The following is a 24,084-nucleotide window of genomic DNA, read 5'->3' on the forward strand; positions in this document are numbered from 1 at the left end:
GGTTAAATTAAAAAGGGATTTTAATTTAACAAAGATTAAAATAAATTCGAAACTTTAAAATCCAACCAACCAATTTATAACCCGCCTAGATTTCAATATTTCAAAATGTTGACTTGAAAAGTCACTATAATAAAATAAAGAGATCTAAAATGGATATTTCTAACATTTATTTAAAACGAAAGTGTTTTGAAATATTTGCATTTAAGGCGGAGTTAAAATTGGTTGATTTAGAAATTAACAAAGGAATTAATGATGAATGTTGTGGGTACTTCATGGGAGTGATGTAGATCTTCATGTTGGTGAAGCAGATCAACAGGATCTTGAACAACAGGACTTATCCAACCTAGTAGGCAGAGATCGCGGCTTGTCATGCTGGCTATGAGCGATTATGTTGTCTCTGGAATGCATGATGAACTGGGAACCCTTCGGGTAAGAGCGTCTGCTGCTATCTGAGTACCTGCGTCATCATCATAAAGGAGTCAAGAGGCTCCCTGTGTCGGAGCTGTTACTAGTTCAACTGTCCTAACATGACTGAATACCGGGAGGGAGCTGGGATGAGCGGAGATTCGACATGTGGGCACTACATGAGGAGGAAATGGATCTTGAGTACACATACATCTAGAGAAAAGGCTACAGCATTTGAGTCGGAAAAATCGTCTTCCTTATATTTCGAATTAATTTTAACAACAATGTTTTATTTTATTATGTCCATCTCTATGTGTACATTAATATTCAAGATTGTTATTACTGAAGACTGGGTACTGATTTCTTAGGAATATTGATCATTCAACTATTTAAACACTAACTTAGGAACCCAGAATTGACCGGAAACTATGTTTCCCAGCTTTTTCTCGAGTTTTCACTATAAAGTTAACCCACTCAAATTTACATTGCCTGACCTAACTAAGAACATAACCATGGTTCTGAATTCCCCAATTAAAATTAGAGGCAAATCGGTCAAGGGGTTTATGAGTTAAGATCTGGCAGACAGACAAACAGACAGAGAAATAGAGACTACTACTTTTATATATGTATAGATACCTACTATCTCCTCCTAGTACTGTTAGTCCAGGAGCTTTAGCTAAGAGAGCTTTGTTTCCACCAGCATGATCCCTTCAAAATTAGGTTATGGGTGACAAACAAACAAACAAACAATAAACCATCATTACGTAGAAATAATAATTATAATAATAATAAAAATAATAATTGAAATATTAACTTTTATATTTGACTAAATAAAAAATTTTCTCTAACCGAAAAAATTATCTATAATATAACGAAACTTTTATGATTGATTGGCGTTGCAGGGAAAATTGAAAAAAAAATCAATTTTTATTTATAATGCTCTGATCCCTCACTAGCGTTTCTTAAATTACAAATTTAAAAGTAACTACCAGAAGCTGTTGATTTACAACTATGTTTGAAGGTTTACGTGTTTCAGCTGTTTTAAGACTTGGTAGACATCAAAATTAAATAGAAAGTCGTCTTCATTGTAATGAAATATATGACGACGACTATAGTTGAATTAGAACAAAAAAAAAACTATCTTAAACTACTAACCAATGATGATGCGTAATAAGAACAGTTGTTAGGTTTAGTCCCGCATCTTTTATAGCCCTTAAAAAATCAAATCAAATCAAATCAAATCAAATCAAATCAAATCAAATCAAATCAAATCAAATCAAATCAAATCATATCAAATCAAATCAAATCAAATCAGGGGACTGAATACCTAAGAACTGTATCTGGTTCAACAGGGTCCACTACTGCAGTTTCTTTACTCTTTTCATCCACTAGGAGGTACATATAGTTGTCAGACAACGCCGGCAGAATCTGGATCTAAATAAAACGACGACATATTTCAATTATATAACAAAATAGAAGACAAGGAAATACTTTTATTATTATAAAACGAGATTTCCTATTAGTGTAAACCTTTAAAAGTTTCTATACCTGCATTTTTTCACCTTGCTGTCTTGTCTGTATACTGTGAGTTCCTCTGAATCCCAGTTTGCGGAATGCGGAAACTGGAAAACAAATTGTGAATTTTTTAAATATAGTTTTGCGCATTTTTAATACCTCTAAAATATGTTGCAACAGCTGCTTGGGTGACACAGTTAGGAAGACGACCACTAATAACTCCAAACATTGATTGCCATCCTCCCATAACACAGCATAGAGAAACAAATTAATTAGTTTTCTGAAATATTAATTAAATAATATTAATATAATTAATTAAAAAATTTTAATATAATGAGCGAAAAATTAACTTACAATTTTCAAAAGATAAAATAAAATTTAACTAAAAAATAATTATGAATCAAACTATTTGTTGTTGTTGTTGCATTTTTCAAGAATAAAAAGCTTCCCAAATACATACGCTTAAAAATTCACATAATAAACATATCAAATCAAAATCAATTTAATGAATAAAAAAAACATTATTTACTAATTAGTGATATAAAAACATCAGTTAAAAGTTTTTTGTTATTCCGATGTCTCAAAAATTATGGGTAGTATCTCAATGAGTTTTGATGCTGTTGTTGTTGATGTTGTTGCTAGAAATCCTCATGAATCTGGATGTTGTTGCTAAAAAACCTCATGAATCTTGATGTTGTTGCTAGAAAACCTCATGAATCTTGATGTTGTTGCTAGAAATCCTCATGAATCTGGATGTTGTTGCTAAAAAACCTCATGAATCTTGATGTTGTTGCTAGGAAACCTCATGAATCTTAATGTTGTTGCTTGAAAACCTCACGAATCTTGATGTTGTTGCTAGAAAACCTCATGAATCTTGATGGTGTTGCTAGAAACCCTCATGAATCTTGAGGTTGCTTGAATCTTGTTGTTGTTATTGTTTATGTTGTTGCTAGGAACCGGTTTGGATAATATTCTATTCCATGAAGACTCTTGTCCATCACAATGTGTCCGGTACTGAATAGTGAGTTTGATTATTAAATCTTAATCCAACATATGACAAGGGAATATACAGCGGTAGGCGTTTATATCAATTCAATGAAGACGACTTTTTTCTTTAAGTTTTGATTTCTGACAAGATTTTTTCAAATTTTACAAGTGAACAAGTAAACAAGGAGAATTGCTTCTCTTTTCTCTCCATGGCAGATTGTGTATTGTATTGAAATATACGACGACGAAGCTGTATTCTTTATAAAAATCCAACCCCGATGAAAAAGAATTTCCCACGAAAAAACTCTGCATTAAATCAAATCAAATCAGCGTGCAGGAATTTCCTACCTACTGTTTCCAAAACTGCGTACAAGGGGGAGGAGAGGGGGGTGGGGGGGGTTGAGTCAGACAATTTCCCAAGAAAAAAACTAAAAGGGTCATATGAGCTTTAATCCACTTTTTTTGCTAAAAACTCTAAAATAATAGTAGTTGGGCCAGGTAAGTTATTACTAAATGTCATATTTAAATTATTTTTTCAAACATATTCCTCGCAGCTGCAGATAACCGTTCCCTCGCTAGCAAGACAGAAATCTTTAATTCCTAAAAAAATAGGCAAAAATATATGCAAAAAAATCAATTTTGAGAAAGATAACTAAGGATATCGCTTTATAAACAGAGGGACACGTAAAATAACGTCTACAATCTCTGAAACAAATTGTATTCTTTGACGAAGTTTAAACAACCCTTATGATGATATGCATGTAAACTCTTATGTTTATTTTTTATCAAAGAGCTTTGGTGAAAATCTGCACTTTAAACATGCCTACAAGTTATTTGATATGATGGTTAGTCAATTGAACTAACGTCATGGGAACTATTGATATTTTCACATTTCTTCAAATTGACAATTTGTTGGTTTAGTTTTGTTTTCTATTTTTTTTGTCTTATTTCAAAGTATTTCTAAAAAATTTGCTATGAATATTTCATGTTGTAATTTTATGCAAAACAAGTTATCCAATTGAACTTCTCTCTACATTCAATGGCTCTTGTAATCTTTATTCAAATTGCTACATTTGGAAGCATATATGTTGGTAATATGAAAAATTGCCGAAATACTCAATAGCTCAAACGACAGTGGGTCAGATATTCTTACATCTTCTTAGACACATTCATGCAGCATAGATTAAATGTCGTCTTTCTTCAGTGCCAATTAGGGTTTGAAAACTCATGCAGGGTGAGGGTTGACGCATTTAAACAATTTTCTCAGAGATATCTTTCATTAAAGAAATGCTTAGCATGCTTAAATATATATCATGGGTCCCATCAAATCGAATCCCTTTCAAATCAATTTTTCGGCTAGAAACTGGGAATATTAAAGGCACCGTTATGAATCGGACATGCTACTCTATAAAAATGGTGTCCTACCCTAGCCAATATATCAGGAGAGATCTTGTTGAATGCTTCAACTAAATATACAATTCTCTCGAGCAGTTCCTTCTAAAAAAACGGGGTTAATGAGAGGAAACTAAAACTGTTGATATATAATTAATACTTGATCAGACAAAGCATTAAAGGTATAAAGGTATATGTATAAAGGTATAGGTTTAAAGGTGTATAAAGGTATATGTATGGTATAGGTATAAAGGTAGAGGAATAAAAGTATAGGTATAAAGGTATAGGTATAAAGGTATAGGTATAAAGGTATAGGTATAAAGGTATTGGTATAAAGGTATAGGTATAAAGGTATAGGTATAAAGGGTCACTCTTACACTCTTACAGTCCCTTTAAGCGCCGCATTTAGAGACTGTATTCATTGTCATAGGCAGCCGACCAAACTTCAGAAACTCATATTCGACATTCAAGATTTTAGGTCATCGTTAAAGTCTCCTCCTTTATGGATTTGAATAGATAACACTGTACCTCCGACTGATTACTAGATTTGAGCACCATTACTCCGCTGGGGAAGGTTTTTAGAGACATTGGCAGTTTAATTTCCTGAAATTTAGAAAAATTAATTTTAAGAATTAAAAGTAGTAAGGAAAAGAAATATAATGTCCGTTTAACATTGGTACTTTTTAAACCGTTGTAAGGTTATGGTTGAATTAGATAACCAATTGTTTTTAGCTGAAAATTCATTATTATCGCTTATGGTTTATCTGTAGAACTGACTTGCGGATTTATGCATCATAGACAACGAAGAAATTTGATAGAATTCATCACTTTTTTAGACAGAAAAACGACGAAACCTTTCTAATAGTTACAGGTTTAAAGGTACCGTTGTGAATCGGACATGTTTTTTAACGAAAAAATACGTCACCAAATTGTTCTGATGAATTCTGACAATTCCAGAAAAAGGGTATAATAACATGGTTAACATGCAATGTTCAAGTTTTTGATGATGTTTGGTTTTAGTCCAGGAGCATTCCCTTTAATAATGAAAAAAGTCTATATGAACCTTCATAGCTATACAGGCCAGGATAATATCTCCAGGGGATACTAGTTCTAATCCTCGGGCCCTGAATAGAATAGTTTAGCAAGAGAATTGATTATTCGGTCAAGGTGTCCATTAGTTACGATCAGACATACAAACAGATAAACATAGATAACAACTCTATATGAGATTTGCCTCAACTTGAAATTTTAAAATGTGAAGGGGGGGGGGTTTCAAGAAAATATAAACCCCATAAATATGAACCTGTTAACTCTGACGAATGCATCTGTTAGAGTAATCATTCCTCCTGCCTCCTGGATAGGTTGATCAAGGACCAACAACATCTCCTTGGCTAACTCCTAAAGAAAAAGAAAACTTTTTTAGTTAATTATTTCTCTTCGAGGCCCAGGAAATAAAAATCATAAACTGGCAAGGATAACTCTGGAAGAATTGATGTTCAGACACCCCCATGGAAAAAAGTACCCTTAAAGGGAGTGTTCACGAAAAATGAAAGGGGGTATAGGCTTAATGCGATAAAAAAGCGCTTTTGATCGCTACTAATCTTACTTCTATCTGTTGCGTCTATAAGAAGAAAATTGTTAAAGACGTCTCATACCGAATAACTTAGCGGCCATACAAATTCAGAAAATTGCAGCATACAACTTAGACCGTAAAAAAATCAATTTAATTTCAAAAAAACCATTCAGATATTAAAACCTATAGTCATCGATTAACTTTCGCCACATTTATATATAGTTGATTTTTTATAATATGTTTTAATTGTTATGATCTGAGAGTTACTTATAAAAACATTTATTCCTGTTTCGAAGATTTTTGGTAATGAAGACGACATTTTCATATTTTCCAGGAATGTTCGAAAACAAGTTGTAAGCTAAATATTATTTTAAAAAACAAAATCAAAACTAGTATGAAATATCAAATATATACAAATGTGGCGAAAGATAATCGATGACCATAGGTTGTAATATCTGAATGATTTGTTTGATATTAATTTGATTTTTTTACGGTCTAAGTCGTATGTTCCAACTTCCTCAATTTGTATGGGCGCTACGCTCTTCGGTATGAGACGTCTTTATCAATTTTCTCCTTAAAGACGCAACAGATAGAAGTAAAATTAGTAGCGATCAAAAGCGCTTTTTTATCGCATTATGCCTATACCCCCTTTCATTTTCGCGAACACTCCCTTTAAAACATTTTTGTGTTTGTCGTGTGGAGAGATATGTGTGTGTAAACTTATAGTCAGCCGGAAATTCAAGAGTACGCTGTGTTGACTTAAGTACAGTCAGAACTCAACACATTCGCTCTGGGTAGCACAAGATGGGTGGATTATCTCCCGCATAAAAAAAATGAGTTAAGCCCCTTTAGGCCCCTGAACCTAAGAATACAAATGACTATCTTAAGTCATTTTAACAAAGACGACTTTCAGAACAATATTTTAAAGAAATATCAAAATCCTTGAAATTAGTCTTCCAAAGTTTTACCTGGTAATATTTTCTATCTGATCCTGCAGAATCCTTGGTCACAGGATCATCAATCCCTAGGCTTAGGAGGTAGGATTTAAACTGAACAGTCTCGTCCTAATTAGTTCAAACTCAACTAGTTGAATAATTATTGTTTTGGACTCAAATAAATTAACAATTCTAGTTTTTTTGGCGCCATTAAAAAATCTCTGGTCTTTCAATTTTCAAACATTTCTTGCTTCTGGGCTCAATCTTAAATCTATTATCGTTGTCTCAATTTTGAAAACACCAAAAGCTTTTAGACTCAATTTTTAAAAAAAAACATAGATTTTGATTCATTTTTAAAAACAATTATCGTTTTTGAACTAATCTTTATAATAATTATAGTTTTTCAAACTATCAGAAAAATCCAAGTTTTTGGACTTAATTAAAAAAAAACAATATTCGTAAAGCCTGAGTCACGTGTGCTATGAACTGAAGGTTGACAATAAAAAAAAACTAAATGAATTCACCTCTGTAATTTCACCCTGTTTCTCACGTATTTTGCTTGAAATAGATTTAGCCAGTCCGACCATTGGTTTAGCCATCTCCATTAACCTACAACAAAATTAGAATGTTTTAAATATTTACGGGACTGTAAACGTTATTTTAAAGAGACTTACTGGTCACGTGATTTCCGTCTGTATCACGTGACAACGATACTGCACTGCCATTGGCTGAAGTTCTGGTGACGTAATACAGACTATACGGATTATATGTAATAATATTATCAATTATATCTATTAAAAATGCAAAATCAAATTTTAAAAATTTTAATAGGAGAAAACCTGAGATTATCAGGGTCCTGTGGGATGAAATCGTTTTCAGATTGGTTTCGTATTTGTTAAATATGAACTGTTTAATACTATAGCATTTATACAAAAATGCATATATATGAATTTTCGTATAAAATGACACAGTTTTATATCAATTTCTCGAAACAATAACATCAGATAGAAGTCTGATATGTTTCATTCAACACCTGAAATTCTCAGGTTTCATCCTATACTCCCTTTCATTTTTCTTTTACAGTCCCTTTAAATGATCCTCTTTTTATAGCAAGGCATGTCCTTACCCTTAAAAGCTTAAAAATGAATTTGTTAATTTTAGTTATGATTATCTAAGCTTATAAAAGTGATTATAAAAAATTTAACCTGTCTAAATCCCGGAATGCTTTAGATATATTCTGAGTATCTTTCTCCGCCTTCCGCTGCAGGTTTTTTTCTATCCCAGATATACCAGATCGTATCTCCTAGAATACACCAGATATATCAGATCTTATTTTCTAGAATACACCAGATCTTATTTCCTAGAATACACCAGATATACCAGATCGTATTTCCTAGAATACACCAGATATGACAGATCTTATTTTCTAGAATACACCAGATATGACAGATCTTATTTCCTAGGATACACCAGATATATAAGATCTTATTTCCTAGGAACACCAGATATACCAAATCTTATTTTCTAGAATACACCAGATCTTATTTCCTAGAATATACCAGATCTTACTTTCTAGAATACACCAGATAAACCAGATATTATTTCCTAGAATACACCAGATATACCAGATCTTATTTCCTGGAATACACCAGATATACCAGATCTTATCTCCTATAGTACACCAGATATACCAGATCGTATTTTTTAGAATATATAGCAGATATACCAGATTTTATTTCCTAGAATAAACCAGATATACTAGATCTTACATCCTAGAATACATCAGATATACCCGATCTTATTTACTAGATTGTATCTCCAATAATAAAAAGATAAACCAGATTTCCTCTTCTAGAGTACACCAGATTTTACGTACTAGATTATACAAGATATAACAAATTGTACCCCCTAGAAACGACTAGAAATACCAGATTATTCAGCTAGAACACACCATTTATACCAGATTTTAATCTATATATAAATTTGGCTTGTCTGTTTGTCTGTCTGTCTGTTTGTATCCAATAAACGTCAAAACGGCTGAACCGATCGGGCCCAAATTTTTTTGGGACATCTAGAGACCCCAGGGAAGGTTTAGGAATGATTGAAATTTTAAAAATTTGTGTTTTAGAGGTTTTTAATTTTGTTAAAAAATTTAATTTTTGAAAATCCGCGATTTTTTTTTTAAAAATCCGCAAAACTTTTTTCATCTTTGTTTTGAAATGTAAACAAAAAGAACATGTTCACAATTTAAATAGAAGATGGGCGCGAAGCGCCCTAAAAGCCTAGAAAGAAGGGCGCGAAGCGCCTTGAATTTCTAGTTTTCTATATTTTACTAGATCTTTGTATTCACCTTTTTGACTGGCATCTTAATCTGCTTAACGTTCCACTTCTCTTCCCTAGAATAATGAAATCTAAATTCTCTAGAAGTCAACTCGTCTTTGCAGTGTGAGGATCCCAATAAGCTGGTCGAGGGGAGAACAGCAGGCCACAAAGATTTCTTGTCCGAGTCCAATTCTCCTAATTTTCTCGTCCAAGCCAACTCAAAAATCCCGTGTTTCCCTTATTATGTCTCTAAAGTATCCTTAAACATAAAACTATCTGTTAAAATCTGGCCATGTTAGGGCATAACATATGGATAGACTAAAGTATTGCAATTATATGACTAGGATTTCGAGGTGGCTTGGACGATAAACTGTTGTAGCTGGCCTTCACAAGTTAAACCGGATTGAAATACATTTGATCAGTAATTGCAACAGCTACATGGTCCTCAAAATATTATTCAGTCTATACAACTGTACAACTGTACACCTGTACAACTGTACAACTGTACAACTGTAACAACTGAACAACTGATCAAGTGAAAGAGAGCAACAGTGTTTTGCATCAGAGAACAAAATTTACTTCTGAATAGCAAACAGAGATTGAAGAAGCCATGGCATGGAGCCACTACCCCCTGCGGTGGTTCACTGCCCCCTAGTGTTTCACCAGGTTCAAAACAATTTTATGCATCAAAATCAATGTTTTGACAATTATCGATATTTATTAGTGTATTTTATTTGGGCAAACGCATTAAGAATTATCTGAAAAATAATGGTTGTTTATTAATCTAAAAGGAAGACGACAGTTGTTAAAAAAACATAGGGGTAGTGAGCTGATCGCAGGGAAGTGAACTGATGAAAGACTCAGGTACTAAAATCCAACCAAACATGGGTTTTCCCCGAACCAACAAATATTTTTCGAGAAAAAGAGAGCAAAATCAGTTTTCTGAGAACATAAAATTTGGACTTTTGTTGTTTACAATCTTTGCTATTGTTATAATAAAATAGTTCTTCTCTCCTTAGCTAAAACTCTTTGTTTTCGAGAAAAATTCATCTTCTAAGGGCTGTTGCATCTTTGATAAAACCGTCGAGGAAAACATGATGCAAAGAAAGCTAACCTTATTGCTTTCTGTAGATGAATATGAAGATCTTGAACTCCATGTTTCCCTCCTATTTTCGTTATTTCCGCCCCTCCTTAACATTTCCAATAAAAAGCGGAATTAAGTTATGATTAATTAAGTTTTAAGCGGCGTTTATTCGGTAGTTTAATCCGGTTAAATCATAAAGCAACGAACACTATTTATAAGTATCGGGATTTCGAAATTGTAGTCTACCATTTTCATACCTTCAAAATTGTCTGCGATATAACGGAATTTTTCAAAACTCTATTTTGTTTAACAAAATCAAAATTTGGATTAAATTTTTTTATCTCAATATGAAATAGAGAACCAATTTTAAAAAAGCTTATGATACATGTAACAATTTGTTTTTAGTACACTATTTTTTGATAATAATTTTTTTGAAATCAAAGACGATATTTAAGTCGTTTCGTTATTCCCATATTTATTGGGACACTCTGTATATAAATCCACGAATTTCTCTGCTAAAACCGGGTTTGTCGCAACAAAATGTTCTTAATTTTTACTGAAACAAATACGTAACATTTGTCCCAGATATTAACAAGTTCTCAACTTAAAAGTTGACAATATTAATTCCAACAGAAGGGACCTCCATGATTTTTTAATTTGTAAATTATTTAATGATCTTTTTAAAACTTTTTATTATAATACTCGGCTATTATTTCATATATTAACTGCTGCTAAATCGTTCGACATTTTCTCTTCGATAAAACATTAAACAAATATTTTGCGGATTTACAATTTTTTTGACAAATATTTTGTAATTCTGAGCATCCATAAACCTTCTGTGGGGTAAAGAAAGGTCTCACAAAAAATTGGGCCTGATCGGTTCAGCCGTTTTGAAGTTTATGGATACAAAACGGGCTAACAGACAAGCAAAGTACTTACATACCTAAGTTAATTTCAACTTTGTCGCTTCTCATGAACCCACCTTCCTGCAGATTTTCAATTTATTAAGATTATTCAAATCTAAAAATTTCAAATTTACGGTGGTTGCTGCAATCTTGTGATCTTTTATTTTAAGATTAAAACTTTTAGAATTTTTCTTAGAAGTTAAAATTCATCGATAAATAATATAAATCACTTATTAATCAATACATTGCTAATTGATATGATTACAAAAGTAAGTAAAATTAGCTTATTAATTATAAACTTTATGCATACTGGTGTCGTGCATGCAGCGGACTCCTGAAAGGGGCGGACACCCTCTAAAGCCATTTCAACACAATGTTAGATATAAAAATAAATTTTATGAAATTTTCCAATATTCATAAATGAATTTTGATTGGAAAAAAAAAACATTAAAAGTTATCTATGTCTCGAGTAATTATTAATTCTTTAATGATTTGAAAGGAAGACGACATTCAAAGGAAATAACTTTTTTGCCGTTACCCCCTTTAAAATACATTTATGAACTAAATACATATTTAATATAGGTCAACTAATAATTTTTAACGTTTTAACATTGTTTTTTTTGTGTATCATTGTATTGAAATGGATAAAACTTTAGAAAGTGTCCGTCCCATGCAAGGGAGTTGTCCCCATGCACTACACCGGCCAGCCTTATTTGAATAGCTGATTAATTGATTGAATTCTCAATGGAATGATTCAATGATTGAAAAATTCATTAATTCACTTATTGATGAACTGACCGACTGGTTGGTTGATTGATTGATTGATTTATTATTGAACAATCTGCCTCGTAGTTTGTTGATCTGATCATGGAAAGAAGCAAAGATAAACATTTCCCGTTCTGAAATAGACATTTTTAAATCATATTTAATTTTATTATTTATCTATTCATCCAATCATTCATCCTATCTAACCAATAATTTAATCCTACTAAACCTTTTTCCAGTTGACTCTATGTGATGTGACCTCAACAACTCCTTCTTCATATTCAGTTTTATGATCTCCATGATAGAGCTTTGTCCGATCCTATAATAACAGTTTATGATCTCCATGATAGAGCTTTGTCCGATCCTATAATATCAGTTTTATGATCTCCATGATAGAGCTTTGTCCGATCCTATAATATCAGTTTTATGACCTCCATGATAAAGCATTGTTCGATCCTTTAATACCAGTTTTATGATCTCCATAATAAACCTTTATTCGATCCTATAGTATCAGTTTTATGATCCCTATGATAAAAGCCTTGTTCGATAAACACTACTCTGTAATTTTTTTTCAGGGCCAAGTCTTTTTTGACACAAAAGGTCTATGTAAAAAGCACAATTTTTTCTGACAGACCTTTTCCTATTAAAGAATGGAAATAAAAGTAACAGTGATAACCAGAGAACAATGGAATAGTAAGACCACATTATAGGAATACTTTGTGTGTTTAATGTTGATACAAAGCAACTAGTTTCTTAATTTAAAAAGTAGTCTTCCTTTTCTATTTTTTTTGGTATCAATGTAACTTTCCGCCAATACTGCCTGGCAATAAGTCCATTTGTTCTATTTATTATTTAGAAGAAAAACATCCTTTATTACTCAGTACTCACCAATCTGTAAATAACTGTCTCCGCTTCAAGAACACTCCCACTATCCTCCTTCCATCGGTTCATCCTTTATTATTAACTACTAGAAAAAGGGCCCGACGTTACTCGTGGGAAACAAATTTTGAAAAATTAATTTTTGATTTTTTTAGTCTTTGACACCCATGAGTGTCCACAAAAAATGTCAGCCATTTCGGTCCAGCCATTTGACCGGCTATAGGTAACATATAATTATAAATTTCACTACTGTGTCGTTTTATGTCAATTTAAAACTTGGTTTGTCGAAAATTGTCGAAACTTGCCGAGAATGGTCGAAAATTCCATTTGCATAAATGTCAGGTTTTACTGTGTCTTTTTATTTATGTCATGTTTTATTATTAAGATTTAACCGGGTGGTTACCCTACTTAAAAATTATTAACAACGAACTGAGTTACTGCTTAATACTACCCAAACAATTTGAATAAAGACGACCTGAAACTCTATAAATATAATGTTTCCAAGGTTAAATTAAGTTTTAATGTTTGGGCGAAGAAGTAAACAAACTTTCAGCTGCAGGGAAACCCAAATAGAGTAAGTATCAAGTACAATAGATGGCATCGTAGAATCTTTACATTCTCAGTGCAGCTGTATTCTTACGTCACAAGTGTCAACAGTTTATGTGTCCGACAAATTTATTGATAATAAAGTGCTTATCATACTATCAAATAAGTGCAATTTTGTGTTTTTTATTTTCTGTTTTATACTTTTTTTAATTATTCGTGGGAAACACGTCAACTAATGAGAGAAAATGTTGTCTTCCTTGTTAAATTTGACACTTGTGACGTCATATGTATAATTGGTCCATTACTGTGTTGCAACCTATTGTACTTGATAATCTATTTGGGGAAACCTAAATATAAGGAAATAGACAATAAGAAGTCCGCAAAGTCGTCTCTGAAGTCTCATCCTTTGTGGGTCCCCGTATAAACCAATTTTTTAATTTATAAAATTTCTTTGTGGGTTAGGTTTAATAATCTTTGTAGTTAAACTTACCAATTTATCGGAAAAAGTATATCTGGGTCTGTACTTAAGCTCAAAATATTCCAGAAAGGTCGAAATTTTATTGTAATTTATATAAAACGGGGCATTCAGTTACATATTACAGAGTTATAAATACTTTGTTTTAGGAACATCTTTGAGCAGTCGGTAAGTATAGGCATAATTGTAAATTGGTATCTTAGGGTATTTTTAATATTAACCATTAACCCAGGGAATGTTTGTGGCTAGTCAATATAAAAAACTTAACATACTTACTTAACCGCGTTTCAATTTTAGTGTACAATGGGAGAAAACAAATGCCGTTCTTACTACTTTTAAAACTACATGAATGTCTACAGAAAATCAGGGAAATTTCGTTTATTGCAGAGTTCGCTGAAATAAGACGACTTGGACCAAACTATTAAAATTAAAATTTTTGCAAGAAAAGGATAAAAGCCTAGTTATTTAATTAAATGGAAAATGGGGACCTTTAGATTTTAACAAACCTTGCTGAAGTTGAGAAGAATTCCGCTGTCTATCTAAACATTTTATCTGTAAGGTCTAATAATAAAATATTGTCAAGTAATAAGTTTTAATATTTATTTCATCAAGAGATCTTTAAATAAAACCGACTACTTTTTTTAGCTGGGCTTAACCAGACCAGAGTTGAAACTAAGATCAAGTTTCAAGATCCAGGTTCAAGTTGAGTTCATGCATCCAAGCTCCAGTCATTGATATTTTTCATGCTAATTTAAACCTGAAAAAGAATTAAGGGTAGTCGTAAAATGAAACCTGAGGCCAGAACTTGTGTGTAAAGTAACGTTAATTTGATCTTTAGATCAAATGTAGGCACTTACAAATTTGAGCCTGAGGATAAATGATATATGCATGCTCCCTAAATATGAGTTAACCCTGCAGAGTATTATGAACAAGGGATTTGAAAAGGAATCAAATTAATCAGTAGATCAGCAAAAGATGAAACTCAGTGTTTGACCTCGAGATTCACATTACAAAATTTCTGATTTTTGAACATTCGGATCTAAAACAGTGGCTTTGATATTTGATATTTTGTAAAATGAAAATGAAAATACCAGATTCAATTTTCAACAGGAGGCCGGGATATATTCGTTAAGAATTACACCCCCCGGGTGGAGGAGGAGAGGAATCATATTTTATGGTTTAATAGAAAATAATTAGATATATTAGAAGGTAAGTTTTTTTCAACCCTTTGATACTTCTAGCAATAATAATAATTTCCCCCCCCCAATTCTATATTCTAGTACCTGATATCCCACCAAGCTACCCTTCCCTATACACTCTCCGATAAAGAACCAGCAGAAAACTTCTAGTCCAACAACTGTATTAATTGCAGCTTCCTTCACCTAAACAGAAAGTTTCTAATCCAACAACTGTATTGATTGCAGCTTCCTTCACCTAAACAGAAAACTTCTAATCAAACTACAGTATTAATTGCAGCTTCCTTCACCTAAACAGAATGTTTCTAATTCTACAACTGTATTGATTGCAGCTTCCTTCACCTAAAAAGAAAACTTCTAGTCCAACAACTGTATTGATTGCAGCTTCCTTCACTTAAACAGAAAACTTCTAATCAAACTACAGTGTTAATTGCAGCTTACGTCACCTAAACAGAAAACTTCTAATCCAACAACTGTATTAATTGCAGCTTCCTTGAACTTAACAGAAAACTTCTAATCCAACAACTGTATTAATTGCAGCTTCCTTCAACTAAACAGAAAACTTCTAATCCAACAACTGTATTAATTGCAGCTTCCGTCACCTAAACAGAAAACTTCTAATCCAACAACTGTGTTAATTGCAACTTCCGTCACCTAAACAGAAAACTTCTAATCCAACAACTGTGTTAATTGCAACTTCCTTCAGCTAAGCAGAAAACTTCTAATCTAACAATTGTATTAATTGCAGCTTCCTTCAGCTAAGCAGAAAACTTCTAATCCAACAACTGTATTTATTGCAGTTTCCTTCACCGAAACATTTTTGGATTACAACAAATATTTTTTATTACGTTTTTTTTTATTTAAGGGACTGTATACGTATTTTTAAGTGACGTGAATAAAGTGGCATTCACAACGATGCCCTAAGAAGGTTAGTCGGATCAGGAATGAATGAGATATCCATAATTTTTCTTTCAGACAGTTGATTGTTTTCAATTGTGGGTCTATCATAAGTGACATGTTTGCATTTTTTGCAGTGCAAATTTAATCTTTAACTATACTCTTTTTATAAGCAGACTCCCAGATGATGTTAGTACTTTCCCAAATGGCAACTTCCCAATGGTTTTTACGTCAGTGCCAACTTCCCAAGCTAAAACTTCCTAAGTCCGTTCTAGCCGTAGCGAATAGCCCCCTAGCCGCAACGCTCGTAGCCCCCCCCCCCAACTGCAGCCTGCGGTGTCTTAGACGACCTAACCTGACTTTAAATGTACATTTGGGAAGTTGCCGCTTGGGAAATTGCACATTTGGGAAGTTAGGAATTTACATACTTCACTCCAGTTTAAAAGTTTAGATACTTACAGTCCAGTTTCTAAAGGTTTGCTTCTGAAGGTTAGCTATCTTAGTACTAGCATCAGCAATAGCTCGTGGAATCTCTCCAGGGGTGGGAGGTACTAGCTCAACCTAAGTACAATAGAACTAGAATTAGTAATAGCTCGAGCTATAGGGGTACTAGTAAAACCCAGGAGTCAATCGGCACTAGCCCAATTTTATAACACAAGGCTCAGTTTTGTTTCCGAAAAATTATGAGATGGTTTAATCTCCCCATTCATAAGTTCTCAGATCAATTGCATTGGATGGGTGAGTAGTACCTTGGCGTATTTAACGAATACGTTTAGTTTAGGTTTAGCCAATTCAATCAGTACAGGGACTTTCTTCAGTAGAGCGGCCATCTTTAAATCTGAAATTCAAGAAATGCGGGAAATTTAATTTTTATATTTATCTTGTGGTCCCTTGCTTCTCAACTCGCAATCTCTCCTCCTCGGCCGCGGGAAGATTTCCCCGACTTTCCTGACTGTATTCAACAATTCATTCAATTATAATCATCATTCCTCTTGTAAATTATAAATTAAACTAGGCTTTTAGGGCGCTTCGTGTCCATCTTCTATTTTAAATGTGAACATGTTCTTTTTGTTTAAATTTCAAAACAAAGAAAAAATTTTTGCGGATTTTCAAGAATTAAATTTTTTTTTTATAAAATTGAAAACCTTTAAAACACATTTTTTTAAATTTTTATCATTCATAAACCTTCCCTGTGGTCACATGATGTCCCACAAAAAACAAACAAACAGACAGACAGGCCAAATTTATATATAGAATATATGATGCTTAACAGGACTGCTGTTGCAATTTCAAATGACTCTCCGAACTTAACACCGTTGTTTCTCAGCCCGAAATGTGCAATACAAATTTTGAAAGTAATCGATTTACAATCTTGAACAGATAAAACGTGTACTGTTCTGAATGGGACAAATGAATATCGAATATGAATTTTTTTTTGAAAATAACAAAAGAAAACATAGTTATTTAACTATAAAAAGCAAAAATCGAGTAATTCACATCAAGTTGAAGGCGCAAATCTTAAACGTGAGATTTGTGGGGACAAAATGTTCTAATTTCAAACTAATATTTTGAGGAGTAATAAAACGTCTCCATTTTTTAGCTGGCTAAGTTAAAACTAGACTTTTTAAAACAACAAAATGTTAAGGCAAAATATGCAGTTTTCTGGAAAAAAAGATCAAATTAACTTCCTAGGTGATGTTCTAATATTAAAATCCAAAAATATCTATTTATGCAACTGTCTTGTTTATCATGCGGGAAAATATGGTTTTTTGGCCGAGATTTTACTTATTTCGTTAAAAGTCTTGAATTTAAACCGAAAAAACAAACAAAAAAAGTAAAAATCACAACAAAAACATAATTTTCCAAATTTTAACATAAGATTGTTGGACATATAAATTTGTTTAATCCAAGTTTTATAGAAATATTTCATTTTTTTTACTGAAATCCGCGACATAAAAAGGGAAATCTGTTTTTCCGGTATAGAATGTTACTTATTTGCCTCGGAACAAATAAGAAACTTTCTATACCCAAGATCATGAAATTGTGAGTAAAATGCGGGATAACATTTCTCTTCAAGTTAATTAAATAATCTAAAATGTGTTCTATGTTGAATGAATTTTTTCCTTTGGAACATGTTCTGTAGGATCTCTGTAGCGGAAGGTTCCAGGGCAAGAGGAACTTTAGGCTGAGGATATTGCAGGAACGAATCCCCAGGTTCCTTATTAGTGGTTCCGTTCCAGTATCCCTTCAAAATTATTAGTTATTATATTATGAATCTAGTGGAATATGTTTTTGGAATTAACCCCTTCTCAAGTATCGTCACAAACTAATTCTCACACCTTATCATTAAGTTTGAGTTGACATTTTTTGTTTCAATACATAGTATTAACCATTTTTTTTATAAATGAAAATTAGTTTTGTTCAACTCGGCTTGGATTTAAAGATATATAAGCTTAGATTTTTTTAGGAGACCCAGAAGTACCCAGGAAGTATCATTGGATAAAAGTATTCGATTTGAATTTTTTTCCTAAGTATTCTTAAAATTTTACGGGCAACGCTGGGCACTTCAGCTAAAGTTTAATAAAAATATGTTTACCCCTGAATTAATGCTAATTGTTTCCTGGACCTGTATTGACGGATGATCTGTGTATGTATTCTTGAATTGATCGGAGTACTCTCTACCAGAGTGTGATCTGTAAACATCGAAATATGCAGAAACCTGAAAAATTGTTTTTAAAAATCTAGGAAATCCATTGATTTACCAATATTTTTAATTTCCACGGATCTATTCCAAGGATCTGGATTCAAATACAAATTTCCACCAAAATATATTAAACAAAAATCTTTTTGATTTAAAACCAAGATTATATCTTCATGCAGAATTTTATGTGACCCTTACCTGAATACCTTAAATCTTAGGTACCTTAAAAGCTTTGCATGATATTGATCAAGATCTGTTACAACAATGGAGGATCTTTTCATTACTGAGCATATGGCAAGTAAGAAAAAAATAATATCTTTCAGTAAGAGTAACGTTGCGAATCAGTCATGCGCCTCTGTAAAGGAAATATCACTTGCAAATATTAGAACGGTCCCTTAAACTTACCTCATTATTAGTATAATTATTGAGGGACTGCCAGTGTCGTTCCCCGTTCAGGAACTCTGCTACCAGGACCGGGGATCTATTAAAAAAAAAACAAAGAACAAAATAAATAGTTGCAGAGAGTAAAGAATATGTATATTTTTATAAATAAGCCCCGACCCCTCTCGGCCCCTCAAATTCATTAATCTCTCCCTCTCAAGGTGGGGGGGGGGGGGGAAATTTCGGATGTTCTGAGGGTTTATCAAAAGACAAGTTTCCCCCCCTTCCTCTTTGATACTTTTAACCTATACATTCATTTATTTTCACCCTAAAAAATGTCCAAAGAGGGAGGGGGGGGGAAGGGATTTGAGAAGAAAATATATACCCCTGAATAATTGAGTTATTCAAAATCGGGGGGGGGGGGGGGGGAAAAAGGGGGGAATTTTGGCATTAACCGGCATTTAATCAATTTAACCTACTAGTAATTAAATTTCCTCAAAAAAAACTACCTAACTTTTTAAAAATAGCAAACTATGGAATTATTTTTTGAAACCCCAAATCTGTTTTTACCTATGACGTCGGGGTTTTAAATATATAACTACACCAGGATTATCCTATAGAAGTAATAATTCAGTATTTATTAAATAATTTCCTGTTTTAAAACCAGAAATTCCAACATGTGGTTCAAAATAAACAAATAATAAGAACGATATGTTGACAGGTTTCAGACCAATTAGATCAAAAGTTCTTAACTTTGAAACTCGACATTTTAAAATAAATATGTAAAAAAATTATATTGCCAAATAAAACTGATAATAGATACTGAAAACTATTCCTTAGCAAATTGTACAATATCTTGTTCAATAAAACTGCGAACTCCTGTACTTGATCCATGACTCTTACAAAACTAGAACAATAAATAGTACAGAACTAGAGTATTATATAGTACATAACTAGAGCATAATGCAGTACAGAACTAGAGTGTTATGTAGTACATAACTAGTGCATAATATAGTACAGAACTAGAGCAACAAATAAAACATAAATTGATCAATTAATAGTGTATGACTGAAGAAATTAATACTACATAACTGGAGCATTTTACAGTACAGAACTAGAGCAATAAATAGTACAAAACTAGAGCAATTAACAGTACAGAACTAGAGCAGTACAGTAAAGAACTTAGGATATACAGGGTGTCCCACATCAAACAAGACCGCGTCAATGGGTCTAAATTACGATTTGGGGAACAAATCAGAAAATTTTAGAAGAATGAATCATTTTAAAAAGCTTAATAATGTTAATAGAATTTTTTTTTGCAGAAAATGCTAGATTTTTCGAGTATTATGTGCGTATTTTGGCGTTAAAGATTGCAGATAATCTAATATGATATGGGACGCTCTATAGAACAGAAGAATTTGAGGTACATGGTACACACCAAAAGTAGTTAATACATGACGTACATCTTAACTGCGCCTATTTCAACTGTGCTGTACATACGTAACATGATTGCCTCGATCATGTGATAAAGATAATAACGTAGGAATTGTAATTACGTCTTTTAACTTTAACTTGCAACATATAAACCTTAAATACATTACTTGATATAGAGACTCCACTTTGATTACTGGGAGAGAGTAATCATGTCCTTGTTCTAAACGAATGAGTTGAAGATTGTGTCCCAGAAGAGGCATTGATAGTTTAGGAGATCGTGTCCCAGTTTAGGCATTGATAGCTCAAGATCGTGTCCCAGAAGAGACATCGATAGTTAAGGAGATCGTGTCCTCGTTGAGGCATTGATAGCTCAAGATCGTGTCCCATAAGAGGCATTGATTGATAGTTTACAAGATTGTGTCCTAGTTAAGGCCTTGATAGCTCAAGATTGTGTCCCCGGTTAGGCATTGATAGTTGCGTGTTTATGTCTGTGTAGACATTAATAATTGATGAGATTGTGTCCGGGTTTAGTATATTGATAGCTTAGTGAAACTGAATTGTACCTGGACAGATACTGGTTAGAAAAATCTTTATTGAGTAGGGTATTTACTACATACAAACTAATATAATACAAGAAGAATGAAGAATAATATCTGAAAAAAATATAACTAGAAAAATCATGAATAAATTGATCTATTTTCATTAAACATACATTTAAAGTTTTGACAGTACGAGGTTTAAAAATGAAAGATTTCACACCGAGTTCGGTAATTGGGTAAGAGGCTGAGCACTAATAAAGGATCATTCAAAATGTCTTGTATGGAATTTTTACTTCCGTTTCTATCAAAAAGGCTAAACCGATTGTACCCACATATCTTGTAAGGACTTAAATTGACCTAACAGAAGTGCAATTGTGAAGCGTACTTGATATTAAGTAGATATTCACCTTTAATGTTATTCTAGCCAGCTGTGGAATGAATCGACCAACTCCGTTATTTAAAGGGGCATTTTTATTAATGAATGTATTACGAATTAGCATTCCTAAGGACGACATTTTCTTGAATTTTGATGATGTCTGAAATCAATGATACAATTATAAAACCACGAGATTTAAATATTAAATATTGAAAATTTTTGGAAATCTCAACTTAACTTAAAACAGGGTAGAATTCCTAGAGAAAGATTTTTGAACCCCCCACCACGGGTTAGGTTAAGTTAAGAAACTTCCTGTCACACCCATGTACAAAATTGATAGGAGAGGGGGGGGTCCAATATCGTTCTCTAGGAATATACCAGAAGGTGGAAGGGTTGTTAACTGTGTTCTGTCCTATAACTGTCATATCCTGACGCCATAACAAATTATAATCCGGTTTAATCTAGGAGTTGAGGATCCCGGAAGATTAAAAATGTCAGAAACACAAGTTTAAAATCTATCGCGGCAGTCTTGCGAGGCAGAGGAAAAATTCAGGGGCAAAAAATAATAATAGAAATAATGATAAAGGAAATAACTAAAAATAGTTTACATTATTTTCTTTTTTAAATCGATAAAAATCAATCTTTTTTTTGTTAAATTCAATCGACTTTAATTTGGTTCTCTCTGCCATCTACATCCCTGAACAAAGCTAGTTTGCATTGCAAGCCTATGATTGGTTAAACAAAACTTGTCAAAATTCCCCGAATATTGGTCAACCAATCACAGGATAGAATCCACCAATTCAACCAATAAGGAAACACTACCGAATATACAGGAAAACCTGAGTCTTGACGTGTGTTAACATTTAAAATGTTACATTTTCATCAGAAAATTATAAGCCATGATGAATTGAGTCAGTAATGTCTATAAGTGATGTGATCCCTTTGCAATAAGATAAAGGTAATTTCCTAGGGCGTCCCCCCCTCCTATCAATTTTGTACATGACCAAATTAGTATTTATTTAGTATTATTTACGGTTAGGTTAGGTTAAGACACTTTCTGGGCCGAGCGCTGCGGCCACGGGTTAGGTCAAGTTCAGACACTTTCTGTAAGATCTATGTACAAAAAATTGATAGGAAGGGGGGGGGGGACCAAAAATCGTGTCTATGAATATACCTAACAACTAACACTTAGTTAGATACTGTTGAGAACGATTTTTGGACATTATTCATGCAGAAACCTAAGTTGCAGACCGGCTACTATAAGCGTGTAACATCTGTACAATGGAAAACCAAACTTGTTCAAGGAGATATTTTTTTTCAGAATAAAATGTCGCACATAGAGAACCTGAAAGCTTTTGATCCCTTTGCAGATGCAGCGAAGGGGGACGACGAGGCTGTGCAGGACGGATTAGTCCACGTCAGGTTAGACAATTAAGCACTGGGATATATATTTTGATGAATTATTCTAACGGCTCCTGGGGGGGGGGACTAGTAAGAGATCCTCCCCCCCCCCTTTTTTTTTNGGGGGGGGGGGGGGGTGATTTTCAAGAGAATATTCTGCACACCCTGCGACTTTGTAAACTACTTAAAGCATTTTTTTAATGTAAGTCTAGATTTATTTGATGTGATAAAGTACCTGTATAATTTAGCACTGATCTTAAGAGTTTAAAACATTTTTCATAGAATTTAGTATAAATTTTGATTTAACAAATTTTTTTAATTCTTATTTAAAATAGACTTTTTTGGAACTTGAATTTGCTGTATCCCGAAGGTTATCGACGTTTTGAGAGTATTTTGAACAAAAACTTCTCTCAGTTGATGTTGTAACCAGAAAATATTATTTATTTTCTTCTGAACAAAATAATTTATTTTTTAAATTTGCTTCCGAGTTTTTTTCTGATTTGAATAATATTATCTAAATAAAACATCCTCTCTAATTTACTGTCGTAAAGATGCATACACTGAGTTTAGCTGACTGTAACAACATCTTTTAAAATAGATAATATTCTTGGCGGTATATCTGTAGTTATAGAACAAAACGCCATTTTTTTTATTGCATTGTTTTCTGTACCTTATTTTCAGGTTTTCAAAAATAAAAGATTTAGAACAATCTTAAAAATCGTTATTTGGATAGATTTCAGTTAATCTAATTTAAATTCCCAAAATTTTCCGATTGCTTAACTAAGTCAAGCTTTGATTATGCATTTAAAGTAATCTGAATTTGATTTTTAGAATTCAGCAGAGAAATGGAAGAAAAACCCTGACAACAGTGCAAGGAAATAAATCAGACAATTTTATTTAAATTCAATTTCTAGCTTTTTCAATTAGGTTTTGATTTGATTCTGGATCGAAAGGGAAATCTGATTTTATTTGGGTTTCCAGGCTTAAGCGATGAATACGATCTGAAAAAAATCATTAAGGTTAGTCGAAATTTAAGTTGTGTGAATATTTTCTGTCAAAATATCCCCCCCACGTACCCCACCCTTTTCAAAGGTCTGTTTCCATCAATTATTTAGCACAATTTTAATGTAGCTGCCCAAGGAAGGTACGTGCACTTGCCGCGTTAAATTAAAAGAAGAGTGAGACTAATATATATTTAGGTTTAGGTTAGGTTAAGACCAGGAGGCCGAGCGCCGCTGTTAAGACAGATTTGGGGGCCGAGCATCGTGGCTAGAACAGACATTCTCTCCGTCTTATTATTCGTTGCGGCATGCGCACGTAACTTCCTGGAGCGCTGCCCAATTTTAATCGCAGAAGTTAAATTTTAGGGGGGGGGG

At 33.0% G+C, this 24,084-nt stretch overlaps 4 protein-coding genes and 1 long non-coding RNA gene across 7 annotated transcripts in view; 1 reads left to right on the plus strand and 4 right to left on the minus strand.

The window, feature by feature from the left end:
- Positions 1-2,221, minus strand: part of LOC111714789 (hydroxyacylglutathione hydrolase, mitochondrial) — an 8,406-nt gene extending 6,185 nt beyond the window's left edge. Inside the window, exons 1-5 of the mRNA XM_023489993.1 lie at positions 2,080-2,221; positions 1,954-2,027; positions 1,733-1,839; positions 1,561-1,617; positions 990-1,113 (exon numbers count right to left, since the gene is read on the minus strand). Coding sequence (XP_023345761.1) covers positions 990-1,113; positions 1,561-1,617; positions 1,733-1,839; positions 1,954-2,027; positions 2,080-2,167 — 450 coding nt within the window. The 5' untranslated portion in view covers positions 2,168-2,221. The remainder of the gene's footprint in view (positions 1-989; positions 1,114-1,560; positions 1,618-1,732; positions 1,840-1,953; positions 2,028-2,079) is intronic.
- Positions 2,222-2,639: 418 nt separating this feature from the next.
- Positions 2,640-14,370, minus strand: LOC111714783 (vacuolar protein-sorting-associated protein 36-like). The gene is made up of 16 exons (XM_023489986.1): positions 14,290-14,370; positions 12,772-12,835; positions 12,113-12,202; positions 11,964-12,017; positions 11,157-11,199; positions 10,244-10,319; positions 9,158-9,203; positions 8,013-8,110; positions 7,332-7,416; positions 6,841-6,936; positions 5,603-5,697; positions 5,363-5,423; positions 4,828-4,902; positions 4,333-4,404; positions 3,455-3,507; positions 2,640-2,934 (listed from the first exon to the last, which is right to left on the minus strand). The coding sequence occupies exons 2-16, from the start codon at positions 12,832-12,834 to the stop codon at positions 2,859-2,861; spliced, it is 1,083 nt and encodes a 360-aa protein (XP_023345754.1). The 5' UTR covers position 12,835; positions 14,290-14,370; the 3' UTR covers positions 2,640-2,858.
- On the minus strand, positions 14,370-16,725 carry LOC111714786 (ATP synthase subunit g, mitochondrial-like). 3 transcript variants are annotated; one of them, XM_023489988.1, is made up of 4 exons: positions 16,626-16,725; positions 16,336-16,437; positions 15,067-15,165; positions 14,370-14,540 (listed from the first exon to the last, which is right to left on the minus strand). In XM_023489988.1, exons 1-4 carry the CDS (start codon positions 16,704-16,706, stop codon positions 14,535-14,537), a joined length of 288 nt encoding a protein of 95 aa, XP_023345756.1. In that variant the 5' UTR covers positions 16,707-16,725; the 3' UTR covers positions 14,370-14,534. The 3 variants fall into 3 exon arrangements, with proteins under 3 accessions (XP_023345756.1, XP_023345758.1, XP_023345757.1); XM_023489990.1 differs by lacking the exons at positions 14,370-14,540; positions 15,067-15,165 and adding an exon at positions 15,464-15,529; XM_023489989.1 differs by lacking the exons at positions 14,370-14,540; positions 15,067-15,165 and adding an exon at positions 15,651-15,737.
- On the minus strand, positions 16,714-21,489 carry LOC111714785 (39S ribosomal protein L43, mitochondrial). The gene is made up of 7 exons (XM_023489987.1): positions 21,339-21,489; positions 19,794-19,865; positions 19,529-19,572; positions 18,983-19,058; positions 18,503-18,595; positions 18,000-18,121; positions 16,714-16,828 (listed from the first exon to the last, which is right to left on the minus strand). Exons 1-7 carry the CDS (start codon positions 21,444-21,446, stop codon positions 16,753-16,755), a joined length of 591 nt encoding a protein of 196 aa, XP_023345755.1. The 5' UTR covers positions 21,447-21,489; the 3' UTR covers positions 16,714-16,752.
- A 1,137-nt stretch (positions 21,490-22,626) lies between these two features.
- Positions 22,627-23,582, plus strand: LOC111714787 (uncharacterized). Its single transcript, XR_002768077.1, has 2 exons — positions 22,627-22,729; positions 23,540-23,582. It is a non-coding gene; the product is annotated as an uncharacterized LOC111714787 (long non-coding RNA).
- The last annotated feature ends 502 nt before the right edge of the window (positions 23,583-24,084 follow it).

The sequence above is a fragment of the Eurytemora carolleeae genome, unplaced genomic scaffold (genome assembly GCF_000591075.1).
Source record: "Eurytemora carolleeae unplaced genomic scaffold, Eaff_2.0 scaffold1629, whole genome shotgun sequence".
NCBI lineage: Eukaryota > Metazoa > Arthropoda > Copepoda > Calanoida > Temoridae > Eurytemora > Eurytemora carolleeae.

Excerpts from the sequence above, each read along its gene's own strand:
- LOC111714783 (XM_023489986.1), bottom strand. The coding sequence starts at position 12,834 with ATGAACCGATGGAAGGAGGATAGTGGGAGTGTTCTTGAAGCGGAGACA. Across the intron at positions 7,417-8,012 it reads GCATTCCGGGATTTAGACAG|GTTAATGGAGATGGCTAAAC; the intron begins GTTAAATTTTTT and ends ATTTTGTTGTAG. Across the intron at positions 5,698-6,840 it reads CAGATAGAAAATATTACCAG|GAGTTAGCCAAGGAGATGTT; the intron begins GTAAAACTTTGG and ends CTTTTTCTTTAG.
- LOC111714786 (XM_023489988.1), bottom strand. The coding sequence starts at position 16,706 with ATGGCCGCTCTACTGAAGAAAGTCCCTGTACTGATTGAATTGGCTAAA. Across the intron at positions 16,438-16,625 it reads TATTCGTTAAATACGCCAAG|GTTGAGCTAGTACCTCCCAC; the intron begins GTACTACTCACC and ends TATTGTACTTAG. Across the intron at positions 15,166-16,335 it reads AAACCTTTAGAAACTGGACT|GTGAAGGAAGCTGCAATTAA; the intron begins GTAAGTATCTAA and ends CTTTCTGTTTAG.
- LOC111714785 (XM_023489987.1), bottom strand. The coding sequence starts at position 21,446 with ATGTCGTCCTTAGGAATGCTAATTCGTAATACATTCATTAATAAAAAT. Across the intron at positions 19,573-19,793 it reads ATATTGTACAATTTGCTAAG|GATAATCCTGGTGTAGTTAT; the intron begins GAATAGTTTTCA and ends TTACTTCTATAG. Across the intron at positions 19,059-19,528 it reads TTAAAACCCCGACGTCATAG|ATCCCCGGTCCTGGTAGCAG; the intron begins GTAAAAACAGAT and ends TTTTTTTAATAG.